At 45.2% G+C, this 12,937-nt stretch overlaps 1 protein-coding gene across 1 annotated transcript in view; it reads left to right on the forward strand.

Moving 5' to 3' along the window:
• Window positions 1-12,937, forward strand: part of LOC112256171 (ensconsin) — a 52,052-nt gene that overhangs the window by 33,703 nt on the left and 5,412 nt on the right. Inside the window, 5 exon segments of the mRNA XM_042325732.1 lie at window positions 200-322; window positions 3,743-3,885; window positions 10,362-10,492; window positions 10,643-10,794; window positions 10,797-10,934. Coding sequence (XP_042181666.1) covers window positions 200-322; window positions 3,743-3,885; window positions 10,362-10,492; window positions 10,643-10,794; window positions 10,797-10,934 — 687 coding nt within the window.

A 12,937-nucleotide genomic window follows, 5' to 3' on the forward strand; every position in this document is an offset into this window, starting at 1 on the left:
GACTCCCTTTAAGACTATTGAGACACAGCCTTGGTTTCTTATGTGGATTCTCTCCTGTGACTGGTTGAAATCATATGGTGACCCCCAAATCCCGCCCCCTTCTTTGTGTTGACCCCCCACCCCCACTCGCCTCCTTCTTTTCTTCTTGTTTTGGCTTCTCCATTTTTTTTGTGGGGTTTGCCTTGTTCCGGCCGTGTAGCTCGCAAGCCCCTGGCGAGCCCCGTGGATGGAGGGTTCCTCAGTCGCCTTCTCATCCCCACCCAGGCCTCAATAGCTAGGAGCAAGAGCGCCGCAGCCCTGTCCGAAGGAGGCGAAGCCCCAGGTAACCCCCACAGAGGAGACCCCCTGTAGAGAGTGAGAACCCAGCAACGCACAGGGACCCACCCCACTGCTGTCCTCCATTATATCACTAGATACAGTATAAGATAATTCCACCTCAATCCACACCCCTGCCCCCATTACATCACCAGTTAATAGCTATAAAACACCCACCCAAGGTCCCTACTATGCCCCTAGTGGTATAGACACATATCTCTCTAGCCCAGGTCCCTACTATGTCCCTAGTGGTATAGACATATATCTCTCTAGCCCAGGTCCCTGCTATGTCCCTAGCTGTATAGACGTATATCTCTAGCCCAGGTCCCTGCTATGTCCCTAGCTGTATAGACGTATATCTCTAGCCCAGGTCCCTGCTATGTCTCTAGCTGTATAGACGTATATCTCTAGCCCAGGTCCCTGCTATGTCCCTAGCTGTATAGACGTATATCTCTCTAGCCCAAGTCCCTGCTATGTCCCTAGCTGTATAGACGTATATCTCTAGCCCAGGTCCCTGCTATGTCTCTAGCTGTATAGACGTATATATCTAGCCCAGGTCCCTGCTATGTCCCTAGCTGTATAGACGTATATCTCTAGCCCAGGTCCCTGCTATGTCCCTAGCTGTATAGACGTATATCTCTAGCCCAGGTCCCTGCTATGTCCCTAGCTGTATAGACGTATATCTCTAGCCCAGGTCCCTGCTATGTCCCTAGCTGTATAGACGTATATCTCTAGCCCAGGTCCCTGCTATGTCCCTAGCTGTATAGACGTATATCTCTAGCCCAGGTCCCTGCTATGTCCCTAGCTGTATAGACTTATATCTCTAGCCCAGGTCCCTGCTATGTCTCTAGCTGTATAGACGTATATCTCTAGCCCAGGTCCCTGCTATGTCCCTAGCTGTATAGACGTATATCTCTAGCCCAGGTCCCTGCTATGTCCCTAGCTGTATAGACTTATATCTCTAGCCCAGGTCCCTGCTATGTCTCTAGCTGTATAGACGTATATATCTAGCCCAGGTCCCTGCTATGTCCCTAGCTGTATAGACGTATATCTCTAGCCCAGGTCCCTGCTATGTCCCTAGCTGTATAGACGTATATCTCTAGCCCAGGTCCCTGCTATGTCCCTAGCTGTATAGACGTATATATCTAGCCCAGGTCCCTGCTATGTCCCTAGCTGTATAGACGTATATCTCTAGCCCAGGTCCCTGCTATGTCCCTAGCTGTATAGACGTATATCTCTAGCCCAGGTCCCTGCTATGTCCCTAGCTGTATAGACGTATATCTCTAGCCCAGGTCCCTGCTATGTCCCTAGCTGTATAGACGTATATATCTAGCCCAGGTCCCTGCTATGTCCCTAGCTGTATAGACGTATATCTCTAGCCCAGGTCCCTGCTATGTCCCTAGCTGTATAGACGTATATCTCTAGCCCAGGTCCCTGCTATGTCCCTAGCTGTATAGACGTATATCTCTAGCCCAGGTCCCTGCTATGTCCCTAGCTGTATAGACGTATATCTCTAGCCCAGGTCCCTGCTATGTCCCTAGCTGTATAGACGTATATCTCTAGCCCAGGTCCCTGCTATGTCTCTAGCTGTATAGACGTATATCTCTAGCCCAGGTCCCTGCTATGTCCCTAGCTGTATAGACGTATATCTCTAGCCCAGGTCCCTGCTATGTCCCTAGCTGTATAGACGTATATCTCTAGCCCAGGTCCCTGCTATGTCCCTAGCTGTATAGACGTATATCTCTAGCCCAGGTCCCTACTATGTCCCTAGCTGTATAGACGTATATCTCTAGCCCAGGTCCCTGCTATGTCCCTAGCTGTATAGACGTATATCTCTAGCCCAGGTCCCTACTATGTCCCTAGCTGTATAGACGTATATCTCTAGCCCAGGTCCCTGCTATGTCCCTAGCTGTATAGACGTATATCTCTAGCCCAGGTCCCTGCTACTGGTGGTTCATGTCTTGAACAGAATGTGCTATCCAGTAAAAGTACACTTGAGATCACAAAGTTGTGCATACATATGTAGGTGGGCGCCACACATACAAGTGCAGGATCTGCTCACATGCACTCACAGCTCAGACACAATTGGCTGGGGTGTGTGCAGAGTCTTGTCTGGGAGCTGGTTCAGTGTCTGAGGAGCCTTGGGAATCAGAGTTCATGCTGGGTGGCTTTGCACTAAGCTACTTTCTTGTGGGCCCAGTGCAGCCCGCAGCTGGTTGCCTAAGAGTTTGAGTGTTTGTGCTGGGAACTGGTCAATGAACCCAGGGAGCTGGAGACTTGCTAGACGGTATTAAGAACTAGAGTCTCAAACCACAGACCAGCAGCTTACACTGACTCTGTATGAAAGACTTACTCACTTTTGGGTTTTTGATTTGGATTGGATTCAAGCTGGATATAATATTGTGTGTGGCATTGGCATACTAGACTAAGCCCCTAAAACTCTTGTCTTTTAAAAAACAGAAAATGCTAGAAAGCCTGAAATGACCAGATGAAACAAAGAATGATTGAATAGGGACGGGAATTTTTGCAAGGGACCTCATGATACCATATTATCACAATACTTAGGTGCCGATACGATATACAGTATATTGTGATTTTCACGATTCTATATGTATTGTGATTCGATATTCCAAACATTTTGCTCACCATATGTCTGCAGCAGATTCAAGCAAGCCATGAGAAAACGAGTTTTGATCAGTCATGGAAATAAAAGTGATGAAAAGAATTTGTCTCAAAAAAATATATATACTGTTTTGGTGCAGGTCCAGCCATTAGAGCAAAATTATTGTGACATTGTCAAAAACAATATTGCTATATATCTCTCGCTCTCTCTAAATGTATACCCCGACATGTAACTACCAATTCTTTCCCACCCATCACCATGAATGAATACTAGAAATGAATGCACTCCTCCAGCGTGCTTGAGTATTGCTATTGGATAGTGATGGTTTAGGGTGTTTATAGACTGTGTGTGTGTGTGAGCGCTGCCAGCGTTTTCTGCTTTGATGTGATGATTTTGTGACGGTGGTGGGTTGTATGTGCGCTGTGTTCAGTGTCTGCTGTGGCGATGTGTTCATTGCCGTGTTGTGTCGATGTGTTTTGCTATGAGCAGCACCGGAGCTTTGGCACCAATCAGGGGATACCAGTCTGTCTGTCCTTGCCTCTCTCTGGCTCCACCCTCCAGCCCTTCCACTTCCAGTTTATCCCCAATGCTTCAACAACCAACTGCATGCTACCATAATCTAACAATAGGTTGTTTTGTGCTCTTATCCCCCAAACCATTGTCTTCCTCTCTTTCTACTCTCTTTCTCTCCATCGCTCTCTTTTTTCCCCCCATGCCTCTGCTTTGCTCACCCAACTCGGCTGCTTCTACCCATGCTCCCATTGGCTGGTTTCCCTGCGCTACGATGACTGTGTCCTTTACCAGAGTGTCACCTGTGTCCTCGTTCAGCCTCGCCCAGCCCCCTGCACCTGATGCAGCGAGGACCCGTGCGCAGCCGCAGCATCGACCGGCAGAAGAGCACCACCCTGCCCACCTCGGCCTCGGCAGACCAACTGAACCCCTCACTGGTGAGACGTCATGAATCTAGAAGACATAGAATTAGCATTAATAGAATGGACCAATGGAAGACACCGAATTAGTGGAGTGGTGCAGAACGTGGAGCACTTAGAACTAATGTGTTCATGTGCATGATGACAACCTGTTAACTTCTTGGTGCACCCATCCCGTTAGCGGGATCATTTTCGTCAACATCCGCTGAATTGCAGAGCGCCAAATTAAATTATTATTTTTTCATTTTCATGAATTCGCAATATAGCAAAACACAGCTTAGCTTGATGTTAATCCACCTGGCGTGTCAGATTTCAAAAAGGCTTTTCGGCGAAAGCTATCCAAGCGTTTATGTTAGGACATCTCTCTCAGCAGACAAAACATTACAAACAGCTAGCAGCAAAGTAGATTGTTCACGAAAGTCAGAAAAGCAATAAAATTAATCTCTTTGATCTTCGGATGTTTGCACTCACGAGACTCCCAGTTACACAAATGTTCCTTTTGTTCCATAAATATTATTTTTAAATCCAAAAACCTCCATTTGGTTGGCGCGTTATGTTCAGAAATCCACAGGCTCGAGCGGTCACAACGGGGCAGACAAATTCCAAATAGTATCCGTAAAGTTCGTAGAAACATGTCAAAGTTTTTTTTAAATCAATCCTCAGGTTGTTTTTACCATAAATGATCGATAATATTTCAACCGGACTGTAGCTTTCTCAATAGGGGTGAGAGAGAAAATGTCTGCTCCAAGCTGCTCGCGCATGCAAAACACCGCTAGCACCCAGCCTTCCACTGACGCGATGTGATCTTTCTCGCTCATTTTTCAGAATAAAAGCCTGAAACTATGTCTAAAGACTGTTCACACCATGTGGAAACCATAGGAAAAGGAATCTGGTTGATATCCCTTTAAATGGAGGGAAGGCATGCAATGGAACAGAGGTTTCAGGAAAAACAGCACTTCCTTTTTGGATTTTCCTCAGGTTTTCGCCTGCAATATCAGTTATGTTACACTCACAGACAATATTTTGACAGTTTTGGAAACTTTAGTGTTTTCTATCCTAATCTGACAATTATATGCATATTCTAGATTCTGGGCCTGAGAAATAGGCAGTTTAATTTGGGTACGTTTTTCATCCACACATAAAAAAAATGCCCCCTATACTCGAGGTTAATGGGGTGTGATTAGGTTTAAATTTTAGCGACTTAGCAGTCGGCTATGCATGCATAGTTTTTGTGTTCTTAGCAAGTACAGTCCCCTCCCAGGTCATCAAAAATAAATGAAGGAGACAGTGGAAATGTAGATCATGTAAAGGTGTGTGGGTTGTCTTTCCCAGAAGCCCTTTGGACACCAGGATTTAGTTACAGGAACATGGTGATAACACTCTCGCCAAACCTGCAATGATGTTGGACAAAATAACCCCAGTATACAAATGTCACTCAGTTATATGCGTACATCCTCTATAATTTGCCAGTCAAAGCAGCCCTGTGGGTTATACATCCATGATACTGAGCTGTTTGCTCAGAATCCCACTGCTCTCTTACGACTCGGACAAGTCGGAATTACATTGAATACCTTCATTGTCCATTGGGGAGAAGACCATTGTTCACTAGAGAAATGCTTGTTTACCAAACAATTCAGTAAGACGAGGATGCCACTACTGCATTCAAGTGTTTTAGCCCCCAAGTAGGTTCATTGGGCATTAGCAGTGTCATGTTAGCCTCGAGACATGTTCCATGCAGCCTGAGGCAAGCTTTGATTCGTTCAGTGTCCTCCACTGCCTGGCTCTCTCGCCCTCTGTCCTTTCTCCATGGTCCTCCATGGATATGAAGGAGCGCCTTTGTCACAGACAGACAAAGGAGCCCACAACAGGCTGAGTACAGTTGGAGTGGCTGGCTGTGGCTGGTTCAGGCCATGCAGAGCAGGACAGACAGACGGCGCAGGCAACACCCTGGGCCTATCAAATCAAATTGTATTTGTCACATGAGCCGAATACAACAGGTATAGATAGATCTTACAGTGAAATGCTTACTTACAAGCCCTTAACCAACAATGCAGTTTTAAGAAAAGTAAGTGTTAAGTATTTTTTTAAATTAAATAACAAATAATTAGAGCAGCAGTAAAATAACAGTAGCAAGGCTATATACAGGGGGTACCGGTACAGAGTCAATGTACAGAGTCAATGTAATATGTACATGTACAGTAGGTGGAGTTATTAAAGTGACTATGCATAGATAGTAGCAGTGGTGTAAAAGAGGGTAGCCCTTTGAGCTGTTCAGGAGTCTTAACGCTTGGGGGTAGAAGCTGTTAAGAAGCCTTTTGGACCAAGAAGTTGCGCTCCGGTACCGCTTGCTGTGCGGTAGCAGAGAGAACACTCTGACTAGGGTGGCTGGAGTCTTTGACAATTTTTAGGGCCTTCCTCTGACACTGCCTGGTATAGAGGTCCTGAATGGCAGGAATCTTGGCCCCAGTGATGTACTGGGGCGTTCGCACTACCCTCTGTAGTGCCTTGCGGTCGGAGGCTGAGCAGTTGCCGTACCAGGCAGTGAAGCAACCAGTCAGAATGCTCTCAATGGTGCAGCTGTAGAACTTTTTGAGGATCTGAGGACCCATGCCAAATCTTTTCAGTCTCCTGAGGGGGAATAGGTTTTTTTGTGCCCTCTTCACAACTGTCTTGGTGTGCTTGGACCATGTTAGTTTGTTGGTGTTGTTGTGGACACCAAGGAAGTTGAAGCTCTCGACCTGTTCCCTTACAGCCCTATCGATGAGAATGGGGGTGTGCTCGGTCCTCCTTTTTTCTGTCGTCCACAATCCTCTCCTTGATCACGTTGAGGGATAGGTTGTTATCCTGGCACCACACGGCCAGGTCTCTGACCTCCTCCCTATAGGCTGTCTCATCATTGTCGGTGATCAGGCCTACCACTGTTGTCCTTGCAGTCATGAGTGAACAGGGAGTGCGGGACTGAGCACGCCCCAAATATTGAGGATCAGCGTCGCAGATGTTGTTACCTACCCTTACCACCTGGGGGCGGCCAGTCAGGAAGTCCAGGATCCAGTTGCAGAGGGAGGTGTTTAGTCCCAGTGTCCTTAGCTTAGTGATGTGCTTTTAAGGGCACTATGGTGTTGAACGCTGAGCTGTAGTCAATGAATAGCATTCTCACATAGGTGTTCCTTTTGTCCAGGTGGGAAAGGGCAGTGTGGAGTGCAATAGAGTGCATCATCTGTGGATCTGTTTGGGTGGTATGCAAATTGAAGTGGGTCTAGGGTTTCTAGGATAATGGTGTTGATGTGAGCCATGACCAGCCTTTCAAAGCACTTCATGGCTGCAGACGTGAGTGCTACGGGTCGGTAGTCATTAAGGCAGGTTACCTTAGTGTTCTTGGGCACAGGGACTATGGTGGTCTGATTGAAACATGTTGGTATTACAGACTGTCAGGGACAGGTTGAAAATGTCAGTGAAGGCACTTGCCAGTTGGTCAGCGCATGCTTGGAAATCACATCCTGGTAATCCATCTGGCCCTGCGGCCTTGTGAATGTTGACCTGTTTAAAGATGTACTTCTCCTTAATGCAACCACTGTCAGATTTCATAATCTGAGTAGAGAGCTCAGGCACCAAATCTAGCCATACAGATACCCGCCATGTTGTGGAGTCAACAGAAGTCAGACATAGCATTATAAATATTCACTTACCTTTGATCTTCATCGGAATGCACTCCCAGGAATCCCAGTTCCACAATAAATGTTTGTTTTGTTCGATAAAGTCCATTTATGTCCAAATACCTCCTTTTTGTTCACACGTTTAGTTCACAAATCCAAATTCACAAGGCGCAGGCACTTAGTCCAGACAAAGTCAAACAGTTGTATTACAGTTAGTAGAAACATGTCAAACGATGTATAGAATCAATCTTAAGGATGTTTTTATCATAAATCTTCAATAATATTCCAACCGGACAATTCCTTTGTCTTTAGAAATGAAAAGGACCGCTGCTCACTCTCACGGCTGCGAGCATGACTTGGCTCATGGCATTCTGCCAGACCTCTTAGTTAAACAGCTCTTATTCGCTCCCCCTTCACAGTAGAAGCCTGAAACAAGGTTCTAAAGACGGTTGACATCTAGTGGAAGCCTTAGGAAGTGCAATCGGACTAAATTTACACTATCTTGGATAGGCAAAGACTTGGAAACCAACCAACCTCAGATTTCCCACTTCCTAGTTGGATTTTTTTCTCAGGTTTTTGCCTGCCATATGAGTTCTGTTATACTCACAGACATCATTCAAACAGTTTTAGAAGCTTCAGTGTGTTTTCTATCCAAATTTAAATATATCTAATAATATGCACATCTTAGCTTCTGGGCCTGAGTAGCAGGCAGTTTTCTCTGGGTACCTTATTCATCCAAGCTACTCAATACTGTCCCCTAGCCATAAGAAGTTAAAGGTCTTGCTCACATTTGCCAGCCCTGCCACATCCGACGAGCGTCGGAGCCGGTGTAGTACGATTCAATGTTAGTCCTGTATTGACTCTTTGCCTGTTTGATGGTTCGTCAGAGGACTTAACGGGATTTCTTATAAGCATCCGGGTTAGAATCCCGCTCCTTGGAAGCGGCAGCTCTGCCCTTTAGCTCAGTGCGGATGTTGCCTGTAATCCATGGCTTCTGGTTGAGGTATGTATTAGAGGTCGACTGATAATGATTTTTCAACGCCGATACCGATTATTGGAGGACCAAAAAAAAGCAGATACTGATTAATCGTCCGATTTCAACAACAACAAAAAACACTTTTTTTTACATTTATTTGTAATATAACAGGAATATTTAGACTTATGGATGCCATCCGTTAGATAAAATACGGAACGGTTCCGTATTTCACTGAAATAATAAACGTTTTGTTTTCGAAATGATAGTTTCCGGATTCGACCATATTAATGACCTAAGGCTCCTATTTCTGTGTTATTATGTTATAATTAAGGCTATGATTTGATAGAGCAGTCTGACTGAGCGATGGTAGGCACCAGCAGGCTCGTAAACATTCAGTCAAACAGCATTTTTGTGCGTTTTGCCAGCAGCTCTTCGCAATGCTTCAAGCATTGTGCTGTTTGTGACTTCAAGCCTATCAACTCCCGAGATTAGGCTGGTGTAACCGATGTGAAATGGCTAGCTAGTTAGTGGGGGTGCTAATAGCGTTTCAAACGTCACTCGCTCTGAGACTTGGAGTAGTTGTTCCCCTTGCTCTGCATGGGTAACGCTACATCGAGGGTGGCTGTTGTCGATGTGTCCCTGGTTCGAGCCCAGGTAGCGGCGAGGAGAGGGATGGAAGCTATACTGTTACACTGGCAATACTAAAGTGCCTATAAGAACATCCAAAAGTCAAAGGTATATGAAATACAAATCCTATAAAGAGAGAGAGTCCTATAATTACTATAATAACTACAACCTAAAACCTTACCTGGGAATATTGAAGACTCATGTTAAAAGGAACCACCAGCTTTCATATGTTCTCATGTTCTGAGCAAGGAACTTCAACGTTAGCTTTCTTACATGGCGCATATTGCACTTTTACTTTTTTCTCCAACACTTTGTTTGCATTATTTAAACCAAATTGAACATGTTTCATTATTTATTTGAGGCTAAATTGATTTTATTGATGTATTATATTAAGTTAAAATAAGTGTTAATTCAGTAGTGTTGTAATTGTCATTATTACAAATACATTTATTATTCAGTGTCCGCTTTTTTTGGTCCTCCAATAATCGGTATCTGCGTTGAAAAATCATAATCGGTCGATCTCTAGTCAAGATTGATTGTTTTTTTATAAGATAAGTTTAATGCAAGCTAGCAACTTACCATGGCTCCTCGCTGCCTGCACTCGCATAACAGGTGGTCAGCCTGGCACGCAATCTCATCGTGAATTGCAACATAATCGGCGTCCAAAAATGCCGATTACCGATTGTTATGAAATCTTGAAATCGGTCCTAAATAATCGGCCATTCCGATTAATCGGTCGACCTCTAATTTCTACCCCACTCGAAGCAAACAGTTTAGAACTAAATTCACACTGCTCTTTTACTAAGCAGTGTTCAGATTAACCCTGATTAAATAGTTATAGCTATACACACACACCTAAGTTTGGCATGCATGTCAGTTTACGTGTGTGACCCTCTGTGTTACCAGGTGTGGGTGTCCTTGCTGTGCCGGTCAGCATACCCCTCTTGTGGTACGGGCCTTTTATAAATGGATATATTTTAATCAGACTTGCCCACACCTGTGATGTTATTTAAAGCCTGCTGTGTGCTGCAGTAGGGGGGGACACTCTGAGACCACATGGGGAGACTGTCATGGATCAGGTGCCATCTGGTCACTCCATGTTATCGATCCACTTCTACTGGTTCACTGTATTCTCATGAAGGGTTGCTGTTCTAGTGTTAATCCAACGTGTTATTTTAAGGATACCCTAGCCGGATGACGTAATGGACTGAATTGCCTCTGTCTTTGTGGAATGACAGAAGGAGAAACGGTTCTCGTCGCCCGGAGGGAAGCGCCCTGCCTCGCCCTCCAACATCGCGGGACGCCACCGCTCGCCCTCCCCTGCCACCCTCCCCGCCAGCAAAAGAACCCCCTCCCCCAGTGCAGCAAAGTAAGACATCACAGCTCTCCCCCAGAAAATGTGTTAACAATATTGGATATTAAACAATATTAGATGTTTCTTGTTTAATTGTGTACTATGAAATAGTTTAGATTTGTTGGATAGTTGATAAAACTGTCAAATCTTGTCTCCACTCTACAGGCAAAGCCCCCGTAACCGTCCCCCGTCACCCGGAGGTACCAAACATCGCCCCCCGTCCCCTCAACCCAGCTCGGCCAAGCCCCCATCCCCTCAGCCAAGCTCGGCCAAGCCACCACCCATCCAGAGACCGGCCCTCACCCCGACCGGCCCCCCACCCTGCGGAAGAAAGACTCCAAGCCAAAGGACCTGTGTCCCATCCAGGCTGTGGCCCCCCAGTCCCCAGAACCCCCCCAGACCAGCTCAACACCGACTCCTGCTCCCACATCCTCCACTAAGACCAAAGACAAGGACGGTGAGCAAAGATAACCTACAACCTCACTGAGATGGCCTTTCTCTCTGAGCTGAGTTAGCTATTTCCATCTGTTAGTACCACAGTCATGACATAAGGCTGAAATCTCACTTAAGTAAGGACTTTGCTGAGCTCAGATTAATCAAGAACCAACGCTGACAATCTCAGTCTTCTGAGACTCACTTTCTTCGAATAAGGAGAGAGGGAGCCTATACTGTAAGCCTCTGAGGCAGTGTGTTGGAAACCCTGTATTGTATTACTGAGTTCCCATAAAGAGCATCAGCCTCTGCTCTGTCCTCTATCCGGATGTATCTAAATGTTTATGGCAGTGATCATCAACTAGATTCAGCAGCATATTTCTTTTGTTGAGTGGATGGATCGGGGGCCAGAACATAATTATAAATGATTTGTAGACTGCAAATTGACCGCAAGAAGCCCAAACAGATATAATATGTATGTATATGATCTCTGTTATACGTGGAAATACTTTAAGAGATTTCCCAAATTAAATTAACTTGGACCTGATTTCCTGGTATAAAAAAAATATACAAATATGTCCAACAGAGGGCCAAATAAAAACCCGTGGCCTGCCAGTTGGGGAACCCTGATCTATGGCTTAATAGCTGTTTTAACACAGTGTGTTAGTGGGCTCCTGTGCGGTTCATTAGCAAGGGAAAGGGACATGGCAGCCCCAGCAGCAGCTTAGTGTGGAGCTGTAAATGCTCTGTGAACCAGCTGTAGTTCCATTCTGTTAGCTCTAGAGGTCTAGTACCCCCTTCTGGTTGGAGTCCTGTACTACTACTGTATAACTCATTAGGAGATAGTTAAGGAGAGGGTTAATGGATTGTGTGTGTGTGCGCTGAAGGCCCTCACTGCTCCCAATGGGACTTATTCTGCAGTATATCTTTTTATGACCAGCAGCCACAGAGATGGCTGTGTGTCGCTCTCTGTGTGTGTGTACTCTGTAGTAGTGCTATGGCTGCTGTGTGGTTATTATGTTGTGGCTTGGTTATGTCAAAGGTTCACTCATTTTTAACGTTTTGTGGTTTTAGTGCATCTGAGTGATTTATCAATTCCCTGGGTCATTTCATGTTTTCATGTGTATCTGAGTGATTGGCGGTGAAGCAGGCAGAAATCCATAGCGTTGTGATAGTCGCTATCACTACACTGGAAGTTCTAAGTTGCAATATTCCTACCTGGAGAAATGTAATTTAACAGAGGGTCTAGCACATTATTTATGTTTGTCTGCCTCTTTAGTCCAAGGTGCATTTCATGGCGACGTTGCCAGAGATATTATAGAAAGGAGATAGGAATCCAATGAATGAAGGAATGTATACCGCCCCACCCAGTAGACTTTTGACCAATCGCGTTCACGTTGTCATGCTGTGTCACGCGGTTGCTAAGCTAATCGTCATGCAATCCCTTCTCAGCCTATTTTCCTCAATGCCACGATTCCAAAGCTATACGATACTATAGATGGCAAGTAAAAAAAATAAAAAAAAAGATGGCAAGTTAATTCTCACATCTCAGAAAATATTTGTAATGATGTACTTCTTGCTGACGAAATTCGTGCTAATGTTGGGTTTTTGAGCTAGTGACCCAATAGACTCCCATTCACTCCTTGAAGGAGAGCACACTATTGAAGTTTCCCATCACCTCAAAAGTATATCGGCCGTTGTGAATGTCAGACTATTGTGAGGCACATCGATCTGCAGGTTGAACATGGTGAGATTGTAGACTCCTAAATTGATAGTGCAGTTTGTTTAGGCGATTTCTACAGCTAACTAGCTACTTTGCATGCTGATATTGTCTTTTGAATTTGTGTGTAGCTACGTTTGCTAGCTAGCTACGTTTGCTAGCTAGCTAGATAGCCAGCCAGCCCATAGAGAGAACATTGCATTGTGGATTTTGTAGTCGACTTGAGCTGCAACCGATATCCACAACAATTCTCCTTGTTGCTACCAGCCTTCATTATAATGCCGAAATGAAACATTTGTTCACAAAAA

This window comes from Oncorhynchus tshawytscha, linkage group LG08, assembly GCF_018296145.1.
Source record: "Oncorhynchus tshawytscha isolate Ot180627B linkage group LG08, Otsh_v2.0, whole genome shotgun sequence".
NCBI lineage: Eukaryota > Metazoa > Chordata > Actinopteri > Salmoniformes > Salmonidae > Oncorhynchus > Oncorhynchus tshawytscha.